This window comes from Haliotis cracherodii, unplaced genomic scaffold, assembly GCF_022045235.1.
Source record: "Haliotis cracherodii isolate W230 unplaced genomic scaffold, xgHalCrac1.p SCAF_7, whole genome shotgun sequence".
Classification (NCBI taxonomy): Eukaryota; Metazoa; Mollusca; class Gastropoda; order Lepetellida; family Haliotidae; genus Haliotis; species Haliotis cracherodii.
The window spans coordinates 20,249,803-20,267,240 of record NW_027266330.1 but is presented as its reverse complement, the minus strand read 5'-3'; the positions used below and the strand labels follow the sequence as shown (position 1 = coordinate 20,267,240).

The following is a 17,438-nucleotide window of genomic DNA, read 5'->3' as shown; positions in this document are numbered from 1 at the left end:
AATCACTCACTCACTCACTCACTCACTCACTCACACACACACACACACACACACACACACACACGCAAGCACACACACACACACACTCACTCACCCACTCACTCACACACTCACTCACTTTGTCTTTCCTCGAGTCTCTCGTTCCAAGTTTTTATCTTTCTCTAATTATATCTATATACAGCAAGCTGCTTATGAATTCTTCTGAATTCATATTGCGTCTCTCTTTATATTTTGCTTTCTCATTATGCGTCTTCGGATATGTCTGAACATACTGCGTCTATCTTTTAAAAAAATGAGACTTATCGTATTGTATCTCTTAATGAGACTTATCATATTGTATCTCGCTTTCTTCTATTATGCCTTGTCGGGTCTCGTCTTTCTTTTAATAAAACTTTTCATGTGGCGTGTTACTTCTAAAACGACTTTTCCTGTGGCGTCTTTCTTGAAATATTACCTACCATAAACGTCTTTCTCCTAATACAACTTATTATGTGGCGTTTTTCTTCTTGTTTGTTTGTTTGTTGTGTAACGCCGCACTCAGCAATATTCCAGCTATTTGAAGGCGGTGTGTAAATAATCGATTATGGACCAGACAATCCAGTGATTGACATCATGAGCATCGATCCACGCAATTGGGATACGATGACATACATCAACCAAGTCAGCCAGCCTGACCACTCGATCCCGTTAGTCGCCTCTTACGACAAGCATAGTCGCCTTTTACGGCAAGCATGGGTTGCTGAAGACCTATTCTACCCAGGATCTTCACGGGTCGATTAATTTGTGTGAAATCAATCAGACACATTCTAATGGGGGACGGGGGGAGATGACCCTCATCTGAATCTCTCCGCTGAAACTTTTGGACCGTGGGTTCAAATCCCCGATGACGCCAGCTATAGCTATAATCCATAGTCTGTCCTCAGCACACCCTACACTCCTGGGTTTCACTGAAGTGGTACACGTCTATCACCTATGCCATATTGGCTTTTCTCTCCCATAAAGCTGACGTGCTGTGATATATGTCCAAACTACTATTTGAAGGAGTACTAAAGCCCAAATTACTCACTCAATCTGTCCTGACTCTTTTATCACTGAATGTGTCTTCTATAAATATGTTGCTTCTCTAAGGCCTCTCATCATGCACGCGTCTATCTCTTGATGTGTGTGTGGAGTAACTTCATCAACGCGACGGTAGCTACAGCCTCGAGAGGCTTGTTATCTGTCTAGTGAGATTTGTTGATTTGTGGGTGGCAGAAAACCTGTAGTTTTTGTAAGGTCAACCGACAGGTTATATTTGTCGCCTCGGGATGCAATAATCGATAAACCGATTGCAGTACATATGGTACCGTTGCCAAGAGAGGTGAAACTTACATTTGCTTTTCTGCTGTGAGTGAGTGAGTTGGGTTTAACACCGCTTTCAAAGTATACCAGTTATATCACGGCGTGTCAGCTTAATGTGGGAGGAAAGCCCGAAGTGATGCAGGTCTCAGACGTTTACCACTTCGGTGAAACCCACGAGCACGGGTATGGTGCAGACAAACCTAGAAACATAATCGGGGCGAACCGGGAATCGAACCCACAATCATAGGTTTCTGGCAACTCGGCGCCTTAGACGACTGGGCCACCCGTGCCCCCGCATTTCTTCAGAGAAGATCTCATCGTCAGGACACGCATCTGTCTTGTCCATTACCACTATCTACTAAAACCTGCGTGCCGCCAAAGTGACGAAAAACTAACTGATTGATATTTCCAACCCACATTCAACATCAAACATCTCATTTCTGACCAACTCGTGTCATTCCGGGACAAGCCGAATAGCGACTCGTAACCCGCTCATGGCCATTTTTGCGACCGGGTTCCGTCTTAGCGCAAACGGGCATACCTAAAACAATTGTCAACTCGTTGCGTAAAGGTTCACTTACATTTCCCCATGTATAATATATATTTCAAATGCAATTTAATCCACATCGGTACGTGCGAAATTATACAGTATGATTAAACACATTTAACTGTGTCTTTGGTATATTTTTAGATGCAAGACATATGTTAAATCAAAACATATTTCTGAGGGATTCTTTGACGAAGAACTTGAAATCATGCGCGCATTCTGATTGGTTTGTCGTATTTTCGCACCGAACATTCATCGATAGGGGGATGAGTCTTCTTGCAGGTTACGGAAGGGGCGAGTGGTGACGAATGCAAACTTCTATGGTTTACCATGTAACCATATTTGACTGGCGATGCGAACTCATTTCACACTTGTTAAGACCCAAATAGGTACACTTTTATTTTTCTGGTTTTCGGTTTTGGTCCAAAATGAAGACACGAAGCAACTTTTTGACAATGTCCTTTGCACGATATTAACAATCTCCGTATTCTGGGGAAAAAACGAATTTGTCTCAGGTATTAAAATATCCTTTTCGCCGCGATTTAAAAACAGTCGGTTGAGTGATGTCTAATTGTCATTGATAAGCCAAAATAGTCTTATAATCGCCCCCCCCCCCCCCCCCCCCCCCCCCCACACACACACACACACACACTCATACACACACACACACACACCACCACCGCCACAATCTCCATACACACCAAGAGGCGTATCGCGCAGTTTACACTTTCGTTTTGGAAAGGCAGGCTGGTGTTGCCCTCAGCTAAAATTATGAAAGCCCAACACGGGAGTTCAAAATAAAGCGGGCGGGGATCAAAAAGAAACTATTTTTCATTTTCTCTGAGACCGTAGTCTCATCTACGTGAAATGATGATGGAGACCGGATGTGTGGGGGGTTAACTCTTAAAGGTTTGACAAATCAAGATGGTGGTAGTTTGAGTTGAGTTCGGTCACTTTTATTCAAGCTGATTTTGAAGTTACATTGAACGGGGTTTTATATTTACAAAGGAGTATATTTACCTCAGTGTAGTTTTTCTTGTCAAAGTTCTCTGCCTCGATGACAGTACGTGACGCAACCTCGTCATCCTGACACGACGGGACATCGGACACCCGGCGACACAGTCCGTACCTGAAACATAATGACGTCACAGTGACACGCGGAGTTGTATGCATGAAGTATATTCTTGTTTAAATAGATTGTGGGATACAAATGAAGTGATTCATTGATTGCGTTGTCGGGACATGCAATTGTTTTCCGTTTCCGTTGCCATAAACCGACAAGAAATTAGGCCACGTCCACTAGAACACTTATGTTTCCTGATTGGTTGGTAATAGAGGTGAGGGGAAATGGGGTATGCGTGTGTGCGTGTGTGTGTGTGTGTGTGAGAGAGAGAGAGAGAGAGAGAGAGAGAGAGAGAGAGAGAGAGAGAGAGAGAGAGAGAGAGGCTGCTTGTACTTGTCCGGACTAATGCCGATTTTATAGTTCTAGCCCATTGAGATACCATGACGCAGTTTAACATGAATACCCCACGCAGGCACAGAAAACTGACTCCGAGCAGACCAGTCCTTGTTTTAGCTCCTTAATGCCGAGCGCCATGCAGGGTTACAACAAATACCATCTTTTTGTATGACGCGACCGGGGATCGAACCCTTGACCTTCCGCTCTCCGGGCGTACGCTCCACCAGTGAACCACGGAGGTCAGTTGATGATTGAATCGGCGGGGCTTGATTTCAGTCACTGATTTCGCATTGTTATTTGTGTGTAAATATGTGTAAATAAGCAATCTGTTATTATTGTTGACGGATTATCGCAATATTTACGTCTATACCTTCATAAACGCAAGAAAATATGAAAGTCAATTCTTAATTACTACAGCTGGGCCACCGCCGAGAGGGGCTCAAGGGGAGTCCGGTGGGAGTCCGGGGGGAGTCCGGGGGAGCCCGAGGGGAGTCCGAGGGGAGTCCGGGGGAGCCCGAGGGGAGTCCGGGGAAGTACGGGGGAGTCCGAGGGGAGTCCGAGGGGAGTCTGGGGGAGTCCGAATGGAGTCCTGGGGGAATGCGAGGGAAGTACGGGGGTCCAAGGAGAGTCCGGTGGGAATCCGAGGGGAGTCCGAGGGGAGTACGGGGGAGTCCGAGGGGAGTCCGAGGGAGTACGGGGGTCCGAGGGAGTACGGGGGTCCGAGGAGAGTCCGGTGGGAATCCGAGGGGAGTCCGAGGGAAGTACGGGGAGGCTGGGCATAACAGACCCCATACCCAATGCGTGTCAACAGAACTGACTTATGAAGATTGGATGGTGATGTGTGACATGAGTTTTTGTCATCGTGTTCCGACGCTCATGCTGTCAGCCACTGGTTTGGTTGTCCATGGGTTGACTTTTGACAGACGGCGTGATAGTCCTGGCTATTGCTGACTACTGAGGATGGTGGTTACAATTATGTGACATGGATTTATGTCACTGTGTCCCGACGGCGTGGATCGGTGCTCATGCTTTCAACCACTAGTTTGGCTGGCCAGGATTCGATTATGTACAGCATGTCAGGATCATGTTAAGTGAGTGAGTTTCACGCAGCTTTTAGCAATATTCTAGAAATATCACGGAGGGGGACACCAGAAATGGGCTTCATACAAGGAAATCGAACCCGGGTCTTCGGTGTGACGAGCAAACGCTTTAACCACTAGGCTTACCCGACCTCCCCGGCCATATGTGAGCATAGGGCATCCTTTCGCAGGTAAGACAGAACTCATGTCCCGCTCATACAGTGTCAAATATCCTCTATCCATTACGCGAAACTTCTCGCGAATTATTCTAGTGTAACTGATTCTTATTGAATTAAGCCCTTATGCTATTTGTGTGTGCTAAGTGTTTGAGTGTGTGTGTATGCTAAGTGTGTATGTGTATGTGTGTGTGTGTGTGTGTTTTTGTGGATGTGTTTGTGTGTGTTTTTGTGGATGTGGATGAGTTTGTATGTGTGTGCGCGCGTGTGTGTGTGTTTGTAAATGAGTGAGTGAATCTCCAGTAGCATGCTTGATCATAGGTTGAAATTATTGTTATGTGAATGTGGTTTTAGCACAATCACAATCATATCATATAATGGGGAATTGAACTCGAATCGTCGTCGTAACGAGCCAGTGCTTTAACCACTGGGCTATTCACCGCCTTGAACGTTAATGCATCGCAGATATTTATTCATACATTAAGCTCATACGGTTATATTTCTGCATCCCGTCGAGAGAATCCTAAAGTTATTCACATCTTACGATTTGACGAAGCTCTTTCAAAGTTTCCATAATGGGGATATCTCAAAACGTCCTTCCGCAATAATGTCAGCAATTTGCCGGAAAGAACCTAACCTCACCTAATTCAGAAAATGATCCCATTCAAATCAAAATTCTGATCAAGTAAATTTTCATTAAGATTAAGTAACGAATGTTGTAACGGATTTTAATCAGTTTTTTATATTCTCCGTCTTACTAAATTTAATTCCAAATTGAGAGACGTAAGGATGATAGCTTATCTGATAAAAACGTAATAGGATTATACACGCATCTGGCCATGCTAGGCGAGGAAATATAACCGGCGTTCGTGCGTCCGATCGTTCACTAACCACATGGAAAGTATTAATTTAAAATAGTGTGAAAACAATCTTAAACAATTGCTTTATCGGGGATAAAAATCAAAGAACAATAGCCATGAGCACCTGTTTCCCTTAGCAACCTGTTTATTGGTTGTAATGAAGGCTGCTCAGAGGAATTGCAATGTTGTTTTTAATAGGATCGCTGCATGTTTGAGCCGCTGCATTTTCAAAGGCAATCAACCCGCCTCGCTTCAAAGGGGCCATCTTTGCTTCGGGTACACATGTGTTATATACGCTTTTGAAGAACTAGGTGTTAGAGCGTTGTGTGACTGTTTTAATTTAAAATTCAAACCTTCGGGGTTTTAATACAAATTTAAGGCAATTTCCGACTTAAAAAGAAGTAACATGTCTTAAGTCAGCAAGGGATTTCACGGAGTTGTCATTCTGAGGAAAAAGCTTGGAGCTCGGAGAGTTTTGACAAGACGGCCTTGAGTCAATCATAATGTCATCTTTTGAAGGGTCGTGGTTTTGATTAGATATTGAAACATCGTGATTGCCTCGTTTTTGTTCAGAAGGTCAAGCGTTTGAGGAATGATGGCCGAATTTAAGCAATTTCCCCTCAGTATTGCCATTCAAATCACAAGAGAAAAGGATTATCAAGGAAGATTGACATTTTATGCCAGTTAAACCGATCTTATTGAAAGTCTATGTGCAAAGAAACATGTCGAAGATAATCAGCAGAAGAGGGGAGACATCCAAAGACATAAATGAGGTGTTCTTCTCGCCTGTCAGTGTTATATTCAATCCGCATTAAGTCTTATTCACGGGACACCGTCTTTTGATTACGTGGTATATATACGGCGTATTGGTTTAATGCATTGTTTCTTTCATAAGAGGGTGGGAAATTAGGACACTAAGCTGTTATCTTCACGGAACAAGGGGGTGAGAAGTGGAAGTGTGGGAATTACTTGAGGGGCGGGCCTGTGGGTCTGGCGACAGCCCGGGACCGCGTCGGGATGGCTGTGGTTACTTCCGTATCTTAACGACGAGGGGTGTGGCGGGTGGGGTTGGATGGATGGGGCGCGTGGCGTGTCGAATGTAGGAAGGGGGTGTAAGGTGGGGTGTAGGGTTGGGTGGGGTGGGCGTGGGGAGTGCTGTGTGGTATGGGATGTGGGGTGTGTGTGTATGTCGGGGGGGGGGGGGGGGGGGGGTTAGGATGTGGGTTTAAGGTGGGGTGGTGGGTATGGGTAATGCTAAAAACGCTTTGTGATTCGGTATACAGGCATTGCTGAATTCATACCCGTTTTAATTACCCGAGCTATTAGCTATCAACGCTAGAGTTGTCGGGTAGCCTAGTGGTTAAAGCGTTCGCTTGTCACGCTGAAGACACGGGTTCGATTCCCGACATGGGTATAATGCGTGAAGCCCATTGTTGGTATCCCCCGCCGTGATATTACTGGAATATTGCTTAAGGCGGCGTAAAATCATACTCACTCACTATCAACACTAGCAGCTGCATGTAGAAATATATGTTCCCCATCCACTGCCGATCCCATCCTACAACCCATCCTACAACCCATCCTCACCCCAACCTACAACCCATCCTACAACCCATCCTACAACCCATCCTACAACCCAACTACAACCCCATCCTACAACCCAACCTACAACCCATCCTACAACCCATCCTACAACCCAACCTACAACCCCATCCTACAACCCATCCTCACCCCAACCTACAACCAACCTACAACCCATCCTACAACCCAACCTACAACCCATCCTACAACCCATCCTACAAACCCATCCTCACCCCAACCTACAACCCAACCTACAACCCATCCTACAACCCATCCTACAACCCATCCTCACCCCAACCTACAACCCATCCTACAACCCATCCTACAACCCATTACTACAACCCATCCTCACCCAAACCTACAACCCATCTACAACCCATCCTACAACCCATCCTACAACCCATCCTCACCCCAACCTACAACCCATCCTACAACCCATCCTACAACCCATCCTACAACCCATCCTCACCCCAACCTACCACCAACCTATACTAGCTCCCTCTCACCATTTTGCTGGGTCTAAATGTCAGTACGTCGCTCGGTAGCAATGGCACAGTGTCGCTGTCACAATACCCCTGGCCCAATCCCCACTACCCAACCTACCACCAACCTTAGTCTACCTACTCATCCCGAAAGACATTTGGCTGTCCGCTGGGTCGAGATGTCTTTTGAAGAGTTGCGTCCCCTGTGGCCCCGCCCACACGACCACAGTGCTTCCTTGGTTAACTCACGATCCCCGGGGGTTGTAAAATCGGTAAACGGCACCGATAACGTCATTTTACTCGAGGTCATTTAACTGAACAATTGTTCAGCACGAAATTCCCGAGGGTAACTGAACGATACAATAAACATTAATATTGCGTTGTGTTAAACATCTGGCCCAAGATATAAATACATGTTCCTCGGCGGTTGATATTTCTGCTTTCGAAGAAGGCCACGCTTAAAGGTTTATTACATATAATCCTCGGTGACATTTGAGAACTATATAGTGCATCCCCCTAAGGTATTTACACACAACACAAGTTCTTCCTTCGACATAGTATTGTTTTTGAAAATGTATAACTCTGCAGGAAACCTAATATGAATTTTGCAATCAAGTTTATTTTTTCGTCTAGGTATCATTATACATTGATGTCTATTGTGGAGGCGGGGAGTGGAGTTATATGTCAAACACAATTGATATTATAGAACAACTGATTTCGTTGAGTGTTCTTACAGTCAAGTTAGACGTTTACATGTCATATTTCACATCAGTTTCACGCCTGTGTCCGTTATTTTTTCTGAATATTACTTTTATACCGAACACCACACACACCCACATACACACAGGAGAGAGAGAGAGAGAGAGAGAGAAGAGAGAGAGAGAGAGAGAGAGAGAGAGAGAGAAGAGAGAGAGAGAGAGAGAGAGAGAAAAGAGAGGGGAAGGGAGAGAGAGTGAGAAAAAGAGAGGGGAAGGGAGAGAGAGGGGAGCGAGAGAGAGAGAGGGGGGGGGGGAGAGACAAAGAGATCCGAACTGTTCAGCTGTTCTTACGACAGACATACCCCCACCCAGAATCCCTATGGGGTTTGATACAACTGATATGCTGTTCCAAACAGCGTAAACCCTTACTCACTCACTCACTCACTCACTCAGCAAGCATCGCAGGATGAAGATGACGTGTGACTCCGTAGAGCTAGATCTCCGTCCAACCCAGCATCTGACAGCATACTTGTCGTGTTGATGTTTTCATTAAGTCATCAATTATTCAGAGGGGATGAATGAACAACCGTAGGTCTCCTTACACGAATAAACGTTCGGTGATGCGAACATATCTCACCAATTATTCTAGCCACAAGGCGTTAATTACCGGTAAGCCTTTGAGCTGGTGTTAGATGTCGGTGACCATACACTCATCGCGATTCAAGCAGGCAAGTTGTCTGTGCTGTTGGCTGTTAATACGCTATGAATGCGACGGTATGAAACAGCTTTGATGCTGCACAGATGTGTGTGAAAAACACGTCAGCAAGCCACCGAAGCATTGAATGTTTGCGGGGGATATAAACCATTTTCTATTTTATCATTGCTGTGATAATCAGTTTGGCATGACGAGAGTTCCTGTAGCTAGGGTAATAGGCAATAATCTTCAGACACTATCCGAACATTATTGCCATTGTTGTGAGATGCGTGTCTTTGGATCATTTTTGACGGGTTTGATGTGTCTGTCAGCAAACGGAGAAAGGTTCTTTAGAGATGATAGAACAGTAGTCAAGAAACTTTTATGCTTTTCATTAATTAACAAACAGACATATCGCAGATATAAAAGCCATAAGGCTGGCATTAATTAGAACTATCCTCCGACAAAGCTGTTCTCCGGCTGTCACCACTTGAAAGAAGGAACGGGCAATGAAATTCGGAACTGTTCCCGGATTAACAGTTATACGGAAGAGTGAATGAGTTGGTGTTTAATGCCGCTTTCAAAAGTATTCCAGTTTCTATCACGGGCGTGTCAGCTTAATATGGAAGGAAATCCCGAAGTTATGCAGGTCTCAGACGTTTACCGGTGAAACCCACGAGTACGGGTATGGGTGCTGACAAACCTATACAAAATATAGTCGGGGTGAACTGGGATTCGAACCCACAATAATAGATATGATATTGAATCATATTTAATTCAGACCATATTTAATACAGTAAGATACTGTTAAGGGTATAGGTTTATAAGGAAAAGTGAATTACATTTTTTAGTATTTTGATATTTACAGTAATATGATGGAATATATTTATTTCGTAAATAATCAAATTCACGATATTGTGATATAAAATAAAAATTCATCATCGACATTTATTTTGCAAAGTTAGAAAAGCCTATCTTCGTCATTGATGTTTAAGTTGGGAGTCGCTAGTTGAAGATTTGTATGCTACTGGGGCCGTCACCAGCTGGTCATTGGCCAGAAGTCACTTGATTGTTCGTCACTTTCTCCTTTCGATTATTTTATATTCAAAACGGTAACCCCTAATGTTCATTTCTCTGTATTTTCATATCTCGAAATGTGTGGAAGAATTAGAGACGCAAACAGACCTACAAATTTCAATTGGGAGCCGGTGGTTTGAAGTTTCAAACTGAAGCCAAATCCTTAAATTAACAGGTAAATAAAGTAAATATTCATCAAATTGAGATGATATCTTTATAAACAATTATGACAGCGGCCTTTTGGTGAATAAACTTCACTTCGCCTCCAACTTTGTAAAATTGAGGTCGCCCGAATCATAACGACTGAACACACCGTGTTACGTGCACAGAAGATGAGTGAGTGAGTTGGGTTTAACGCCGCTTTTAACAGTATTCCAGTTATATCGCGGTGTGTCAGCTAAATGTGGGAGGGAAAGCCCGAAGTGATGCAGGGTCCTCAGACGTTTACCACTTCGGTGAAACCCACGAGCACGGGTATGGTGCTGACAAACCTAGAAAACATAATCGGGGGGAACCGGGATTCGAACCCACAATCATAGGTTTCTGGCATGCCCAAAGGACGCAACTCTGCACAGCGAATCGCGGCGCCTTAGACGACTGGGGCCACCCGTGCCCCCGCACAGAAGATGAAGCACTAGCAATGCTGTCTTGTTACTAGATACTAGTAGTAGAATCAGGGGGCAAATCTTATGAATGTAGGTTTAAAGACATTGTGAAGTTTTTTAAATAAAAGTGAAAAAAATGGGCCGGATTCCCGGACCTGATATTCTATGTTGCCAGAAACATGCTGAAGTATTTTAGAACTGGCGTAATGTTTTACAAAATATTTTATTTAAAAAAGATATGTATCATGCTGTTCAAAATACAATCTCTTATGATCGCTAATTAAATGGTTTTAAATGTCTGCATTTATTAAAAAGAATCATTGTACTGTATGTAATATTAAAAGTGAGACGTTGATAAGCCTGTCTGTTTGAATAACGGAACTCGGAACAACGGGGTCCGCGCTATCGAGGTGTCACTGTATACGAACGTGTCGGTATTCTGCATGGCCCATTCTGTATAACTCACAATCGAATTAAATGACACGGAATGATTGAAACGAAATTTAGGGCAAACATATCTCAAGCGACACTGTTCCCATAGAGTCCCCTGGGGTCTGGTTCTCTCTTGTACAAATCGTTATAATAACATATATATACATTATAGATAAACCTTGCAATGCTTTTATGCTACAATTTCGTAATTACCAAGGGTAGGGATTAAGTGACTGTTTGCGTTCTTGTATTGAATATACTACAGGAATGGAATAATAAATAATTAACGAGTCTAGCATCATACCATTAACAGTTTGTTTTGTTCCAAAAGCAGATGAAAGCATTATACGTAACGGGCGTGCTATATATACATTCGACCATCCACAATTCTACTTTGGTTCTATTTATTTTACTTTAAAGCACGCAAAACAAACACAGATTCTAATACGTATTTAATGATCACAATAACAATGTCCGCTGTGCTTACCGAAGCGATTTTCACTGTTCTAGGCCACAACGATTTACATTATGTTCCGGCTATCTTCTCATACCTTTTTTCCTTTCAATTTTAATGGCAGTGATTCCTGATAATGAACGTGGTAAGGTTTTGAGACACTTTTTCGGATCTGAAGATCTGATGATCCGACGATCCGAAGATCCGAAGAACAACTTGACCATTAAAATCAGCCTAGCATAAAAGGAATTGGGCACATATTTCTGAAAAAGTGAGGAGGGAGGTGGGACTATTCTTTTTTTTACTTATTGTAAACAAAGTGATGGGGAAAGAAACACATTGATCTCCAACCCACGCACACACACACACACACACACACACACACACACACACACACACACATATCATCAATATAAAGATAAGATACCTCAGAAACAATTCCTTAGTTTTTTAGCCTTATCTTTTTATTTTTTAGATAAAACTTCAATGTCGCCATGTTGACGTTACCCTGGTTACTCAACAAATATTTAAAGAAATAATCTTTTGTAAGGCCGTCTCTCATCTGAATCTTTAATTGACAATAATGTTTTTTATACCCATATTATTCAAAAGCCGAAACATCAAAAAGTTTAAACCTGTCACTGCAAACATTTTTTACGGCTCTTTTGAGTGTGTTTATGCTAAAACTGCTGCAATAAATGACAACATTCCTTTTACATTTTCAACCCCACAATGAAACCTTTAACCATCAGTGAAGGACTTTTCAACCTTCAACACTTGGGCAAAATATAGTTTCATGTAAATTAACAAGTTTTCAGTAGCAGAAGAATAATATTTTTTATCCTGTCTCCAAGATATGTAAATAGGATTTCCACTTTCAGGATCATTCAGTGTTTTGCTTTTGTTGTAATAAAAATGAAAAGCATTTTTTTGAAGATGCAAATATGAATCAAGGATGAAAAACCTATCGTGTATGTTATGACATAAAGAATCACAGCCGTCTGATCATAAATGCAGAACGCAAACCAAAGTGTATCATTCGGATGCTTTGCTCGTTCTGGGCTTGACGTAATATAACCCTGGCCCTGATGATGGATGTGAATAAATTCCACGACAGCTCTACTACATCAACACAACAATCGAATCATCGGTACTTCTACACAGACAAAAGATATACATATGATCTGAAAACGGAAACGCCCAGAACATTATGAATCCGTTTAAGTAGCAGATCCTTCCAACTAATTGGGTTATGTCCAGCTGCAGGTTGGTTATAGAACGCCATGTCTATAAAAATAACCATACACATCGACTAGGGTTTGAATTAACCTCCTAGAGACTCTCGTGGGGACCCGTAGACTTGCCCGAGGATTGAAGGATTATCTTCACTGTAACTCTACACTCAGGAGTTTGATCTTCGCGTGAGTAGTTTTACGCCGCTTTTAGCAATATTCCAGCAAAATCACATCGGGGGACACCAGAAATGGGCTTCAGACGGTATAACCAACTAGGGAATCGAACCCGGGGCTCCCAGGGTCGAGCGAACGCTTTAACTACTAGGCTACCCCAACTGCCTCTTTTGAATAAATGTTGATATATCGCTGAATGGCATAGACTGTTCAGTATTCTTTCGTTGAAAGCCCAGTGGTTAAAGCGTTCGCTAGTCACACTCAACCAGGGTTCGATTCCCCGAGTGGATACAATAATGAAGTCATATTTTGGTATCCCCATGGCTGCAATTTGTTAAACCAGGGCGTAAGGCTATTTTTGGTATGAATGTCTACGTTCGTTTGTTAAATAACCGTTTAACCTTTTAAATAATAAGTAATATTATTAATCAAAAACATTTTATGTAAGCCTAATGGGCACTACAGGGGCAGGCTAAATGGTGAAAGCGTTCGCTCGTCACGCCGAAGCCCCAAGTACGATCCACACAATGTGTGAAACCCATTCCTGGTGTCCCCCGCCGTGATATTGCTGGAATATTGGTAAGAGCGACGAAAAACCCAACTCACTCAATCTGGGTGACAACAAATAGCCAACAAAGTAGACAAGGCTTTCTCTGGCAGAAGTAAATATAGTGAAACCTGATTGGTACGGACCTTGTTCATCCGTACAACGCACCCCCCGGACAAATAACGTTGGAACCTCAACCATTATCAGGTATGTGTGGTTCGTTAATCCGGAAATTTGTTAATCGGGCCAAATACGCTCTGAACGTCACAGTCCGGTTTAACAGGGTTTCACTGTACATGTAAACTGTTAGTTAACCAACGTCCTATGTAAAAAGAATTGGCATTTATTTTGGCACTAAACATTGTTGAGTTTACATAACTGTTTTAAATATGATGTATTAATATTGATAGTTGTGGAGCAATGAAACAAACCAGTTATAGTTCACGCTATTCACTTCCTTTATCTCAATCGCTCCATAAATGGATTGACAATGTGAGTGAAGTACAGGGACAAAAACCCGTAAGGTTTCCATATTCGAGCCCGACTATATCATGAGCATGTGTTTATGAATCACTATCAAATAGTGATGATACCAGGGGTTCGCGAATAGGTGAGCGTATCCTGTCGAACCGGTGACACGCGACACAAACACATGCGAAGGCAAGTCAATTGTTCACGTGAAAAATACACTCAATATGGTAAAAGTCAACATGGGGAATTGAGCCTGACATCATTTTTGCACAATTGAAACTCACCGATCTCTCCTAATGAACCATAAAACAGATTACTTCTTGATGAAGGTGATGATGATGATGATGTACATGTGTGTTATTTATTATAAAAATAGTTCTGTTGCATATATTTGGCAAAATCTATTCTTAAACATGCTAAACACATGTTAAACCCAAACATGTTTGCCCAAAAAAGAACAATATAATGTTTTGAACACTTTATATATTATTACGACCAAATGTACGTTTTTTTTTACGCAGGACTCTATGGAATAATACGGTTCTGACATTCTCATAGTTATTCTTATTCTTATCACTAATGCAGTTATACTTTCACACAGAACACGACCGAACTACCTGAGTATTATCACAGTAATTAAGCGGAATACTCTGAATGTTTTGACATTTAACTGCGGGATCAATCCATAAAAAAATATGCATTAGACGATTAGGTGGTGGCAAACTTTCCATTTTGTCCAAATATAACGAATCTCTTTAAACGTGGCGCCTGGCGAACGACTTCCGACATAATCAGCGAGTTCAAGTAACGCTTAATATCTGCCTCAAACTTATGATAATTGGATTCGCAGCTTTTTGAAATCCCTAGGAACACAGCGAAATTATTTTGATAAATTCTTTGACGAGTATCGGATGAAAGGCAATTTAATTGTTTTTCACAAATTGTCATGGGTACACGGGGATAATGCAATGGGGGTGGGGGGTCTGGTGTGTGTGTAAGGGGGGGGGGGGGGGGGTCACACTCTCACTATTAATATTAATGGATGCTATATCTCCTTCAGTATACGTAATACATTCGTTATATAATCTTGTCACCACCGCAGCCGGTGGATCTATACTACATTGAAATCAATCAAAATGCCACGTCAACGCTCTGTGCTTTCATTGCAGACTGAAGAATATGATTGACCCTTCGGGAGTATATTTGTGTCCTGAAATCTCATACGAGAAACAACAAAAAATCATCTCGTTTTTTCATTGAAGCAGGATGGCGACGAAAACAGCAGCATCAACAAAAACGGTTCTTAATCTGAGATTTGACATAATTACTTACATTCCACGCGAACATTAAAGTAAAACCCGTATTTGATGGGCTGAAAAGAAACGTGATCAAGCTCGTCAGAGCGTATGCATTGGTTTCAGTTGTCTGTCGATAGAGACTGGCCTTCATCACTCACTTGTACATTGTAAGTATTGTAGGGGCAACAGTGTACTATGTAGATTTCAGTGTTGATTTCCAATACTTGTCAATTTAATGTTAATTGAGATGTTGATTTCAATGTTAATTTCACTGTTCATTTCGTTGTTGATTTCAATGTTAATTTAAATGTTCATTCTATGATTGATTTCAGATTTGATTTTGATAAATATAAGCGGCATGATAATTGGAAATCCATTCTGCAATCCCGACTATATCATAAGCATGTTTAAGAAACACTATCAAATAGTTACCATACTAGGTGTACGCCAAACGATGGGACTTTCCTGCCCCATCACTAACACATGCACAGGCAAGTCAATTGTTTACCTGAATAAATATTGGAACATTTGTTACAAGCCCAAACAGGGAATTGCACTTTGATGACGTGCAATATCAATGTTACTTTCAATGTCAATATCAATGTTACTTTCAATGTTACTTTCAATGTCAATATCAATGTTACTTTCAATGTCAATACCAATGGTACTTTCAATGTCAATATCAATGGTACTTTCAATGTTACTTTCAATGTCAATATCAATTTTACTTTCAATGTTAATTTCAATTATATTTCCATTGTGATGTTGAGTTCGATGTATTGATCCATTCTGATTTCAGTGTTTATGACATAGTTGATTCTAATTATCATTTCATTTCGATTTCAATTGAGGAATTACGTCAGTCGAAAGTTGTTTATATCTCAGCATTCCCTCTGATAAACTCCACAGAAAGCTGCACATGCACCAATGTATGCACAAGACAATTACGTCTAATACGCAGCAGGGGCTGCATTTAACGTTGCTGTGATCAGTATTTCAACTGCTAAGTATATATATATAAGTTCAACGTGAGAAAACATGGCCGGGGTGGCAGTCTAAAAGTCTACCACTTTCAGAATCCAGTGACCACAAGTATGGTGCTGGCAAGCCAACGACTTTGATCAGAAACATCAGCGGATCCCGACACGGATTTCAAGGGACATAACTCTTCACAGCGGCCCAACTCTGCAGTATTAGTCTACTAAGAAAGACATTGATATATGCATATACCCTGGTTATTCCGATCTCCATTATCGTGATATATCGCTTAAGACGATATAACTTCATGGTCCTGTGTCGGCACTTTGGTTGTTTCGAACAGCGATCCGAGGGACCTAAGTACAATAAACTACGGTTATAACGAACTCGAAGGGACCACTAAATTTAGTTTGTAATAACCGTAGTTCGTTATAAGCATATATACAGCATAGATACAACAAATGGTCGGGACTAAGAAATAAGTTCGTTTTATCTGTCAGTTCGTTATAGGCGTGTTCGTTATAACTGTAGTTTACTGTACTTTGAGATAACGATAATTCACTGTAGAATGCCCATGATGAATGCTTTTTCTGTAAATAGGTCACCAGCCCTTTTTTTAGTGAAAGCACAAACGATTTCAAAACGGCGTGGCGCCACACGTTCAGTAAAACAGTACAGTGTTATATTGATGGACATCGGTGATTTTCAGTTATCAGTAGCAAGGAATATCATTCTTTTCTTTACAGCTAACAAAATACATTTACAAAATACGCCAAGACATTAACAGTTGCAACATGGGTATGCTGCGCAGGCGCTGTACTATGTAGCCTGAAGCCTTGTCTCCGTCAGCCTGGTTCCCTGGGTGTGCTGCACAGGCGCTGTACTATGTAGCCTGAAGCCTTGTCTCCGTCAGCCTGGTTCCCTGGGTATGCTGCGCAGGCGCTGCACTATGTAGCCTGAAGCCTTGTCTCCGTCAGCCTGGTTCCATGGGTATGCTGCGCAGGCGCTGCGCTATGTAGCCAAAGCAGTATACCCTTGGAACCAGGCTGTGTCTCCGTCTGTGACTGGCCTTTTACCGGATTTTAAACCAAGGGCAGGTTACGCTAATTCGCTGGCTTGAAACCGATAGGGTAACAACCATATTTAAAAACAGATGAAGATTTTAAGCGATTAATACCACCATTGGTGTGCTTGGCGAAAATATATGGCGTCATTTTAGGCAAATCCACTTAAACAGTAGCAGAACTCTC

General features: G+C 42.2%; 1 protein-coding gene across 3 annotated transcripts in view; it reads right to left on the bottom strand.

Annotated features, from left to right (window-relative positions):
- LOC139448042 (uncharacterized) overlaps nucleotides 1-17,438 on the bottom strand; it is a 120,949-nt gene that overhangs the window by 7,050 nt on the left and 96,461 nt on the right. For all 3 annotated transcript variants that reach the window (XM_071229543.1, XM_071229544.1, XM_071229545.1), the window contains exon 3: nucleotides 2,909-3,017. In XM_071229543.1, the coding sequence (XP_071085644.1) occupies nucleotides 2,909-3,017 (109 nt within the window). The remainder of the gene's footprint in view (nucleotides 1-2,908; nucleotides 3,018-17,438) is intronic.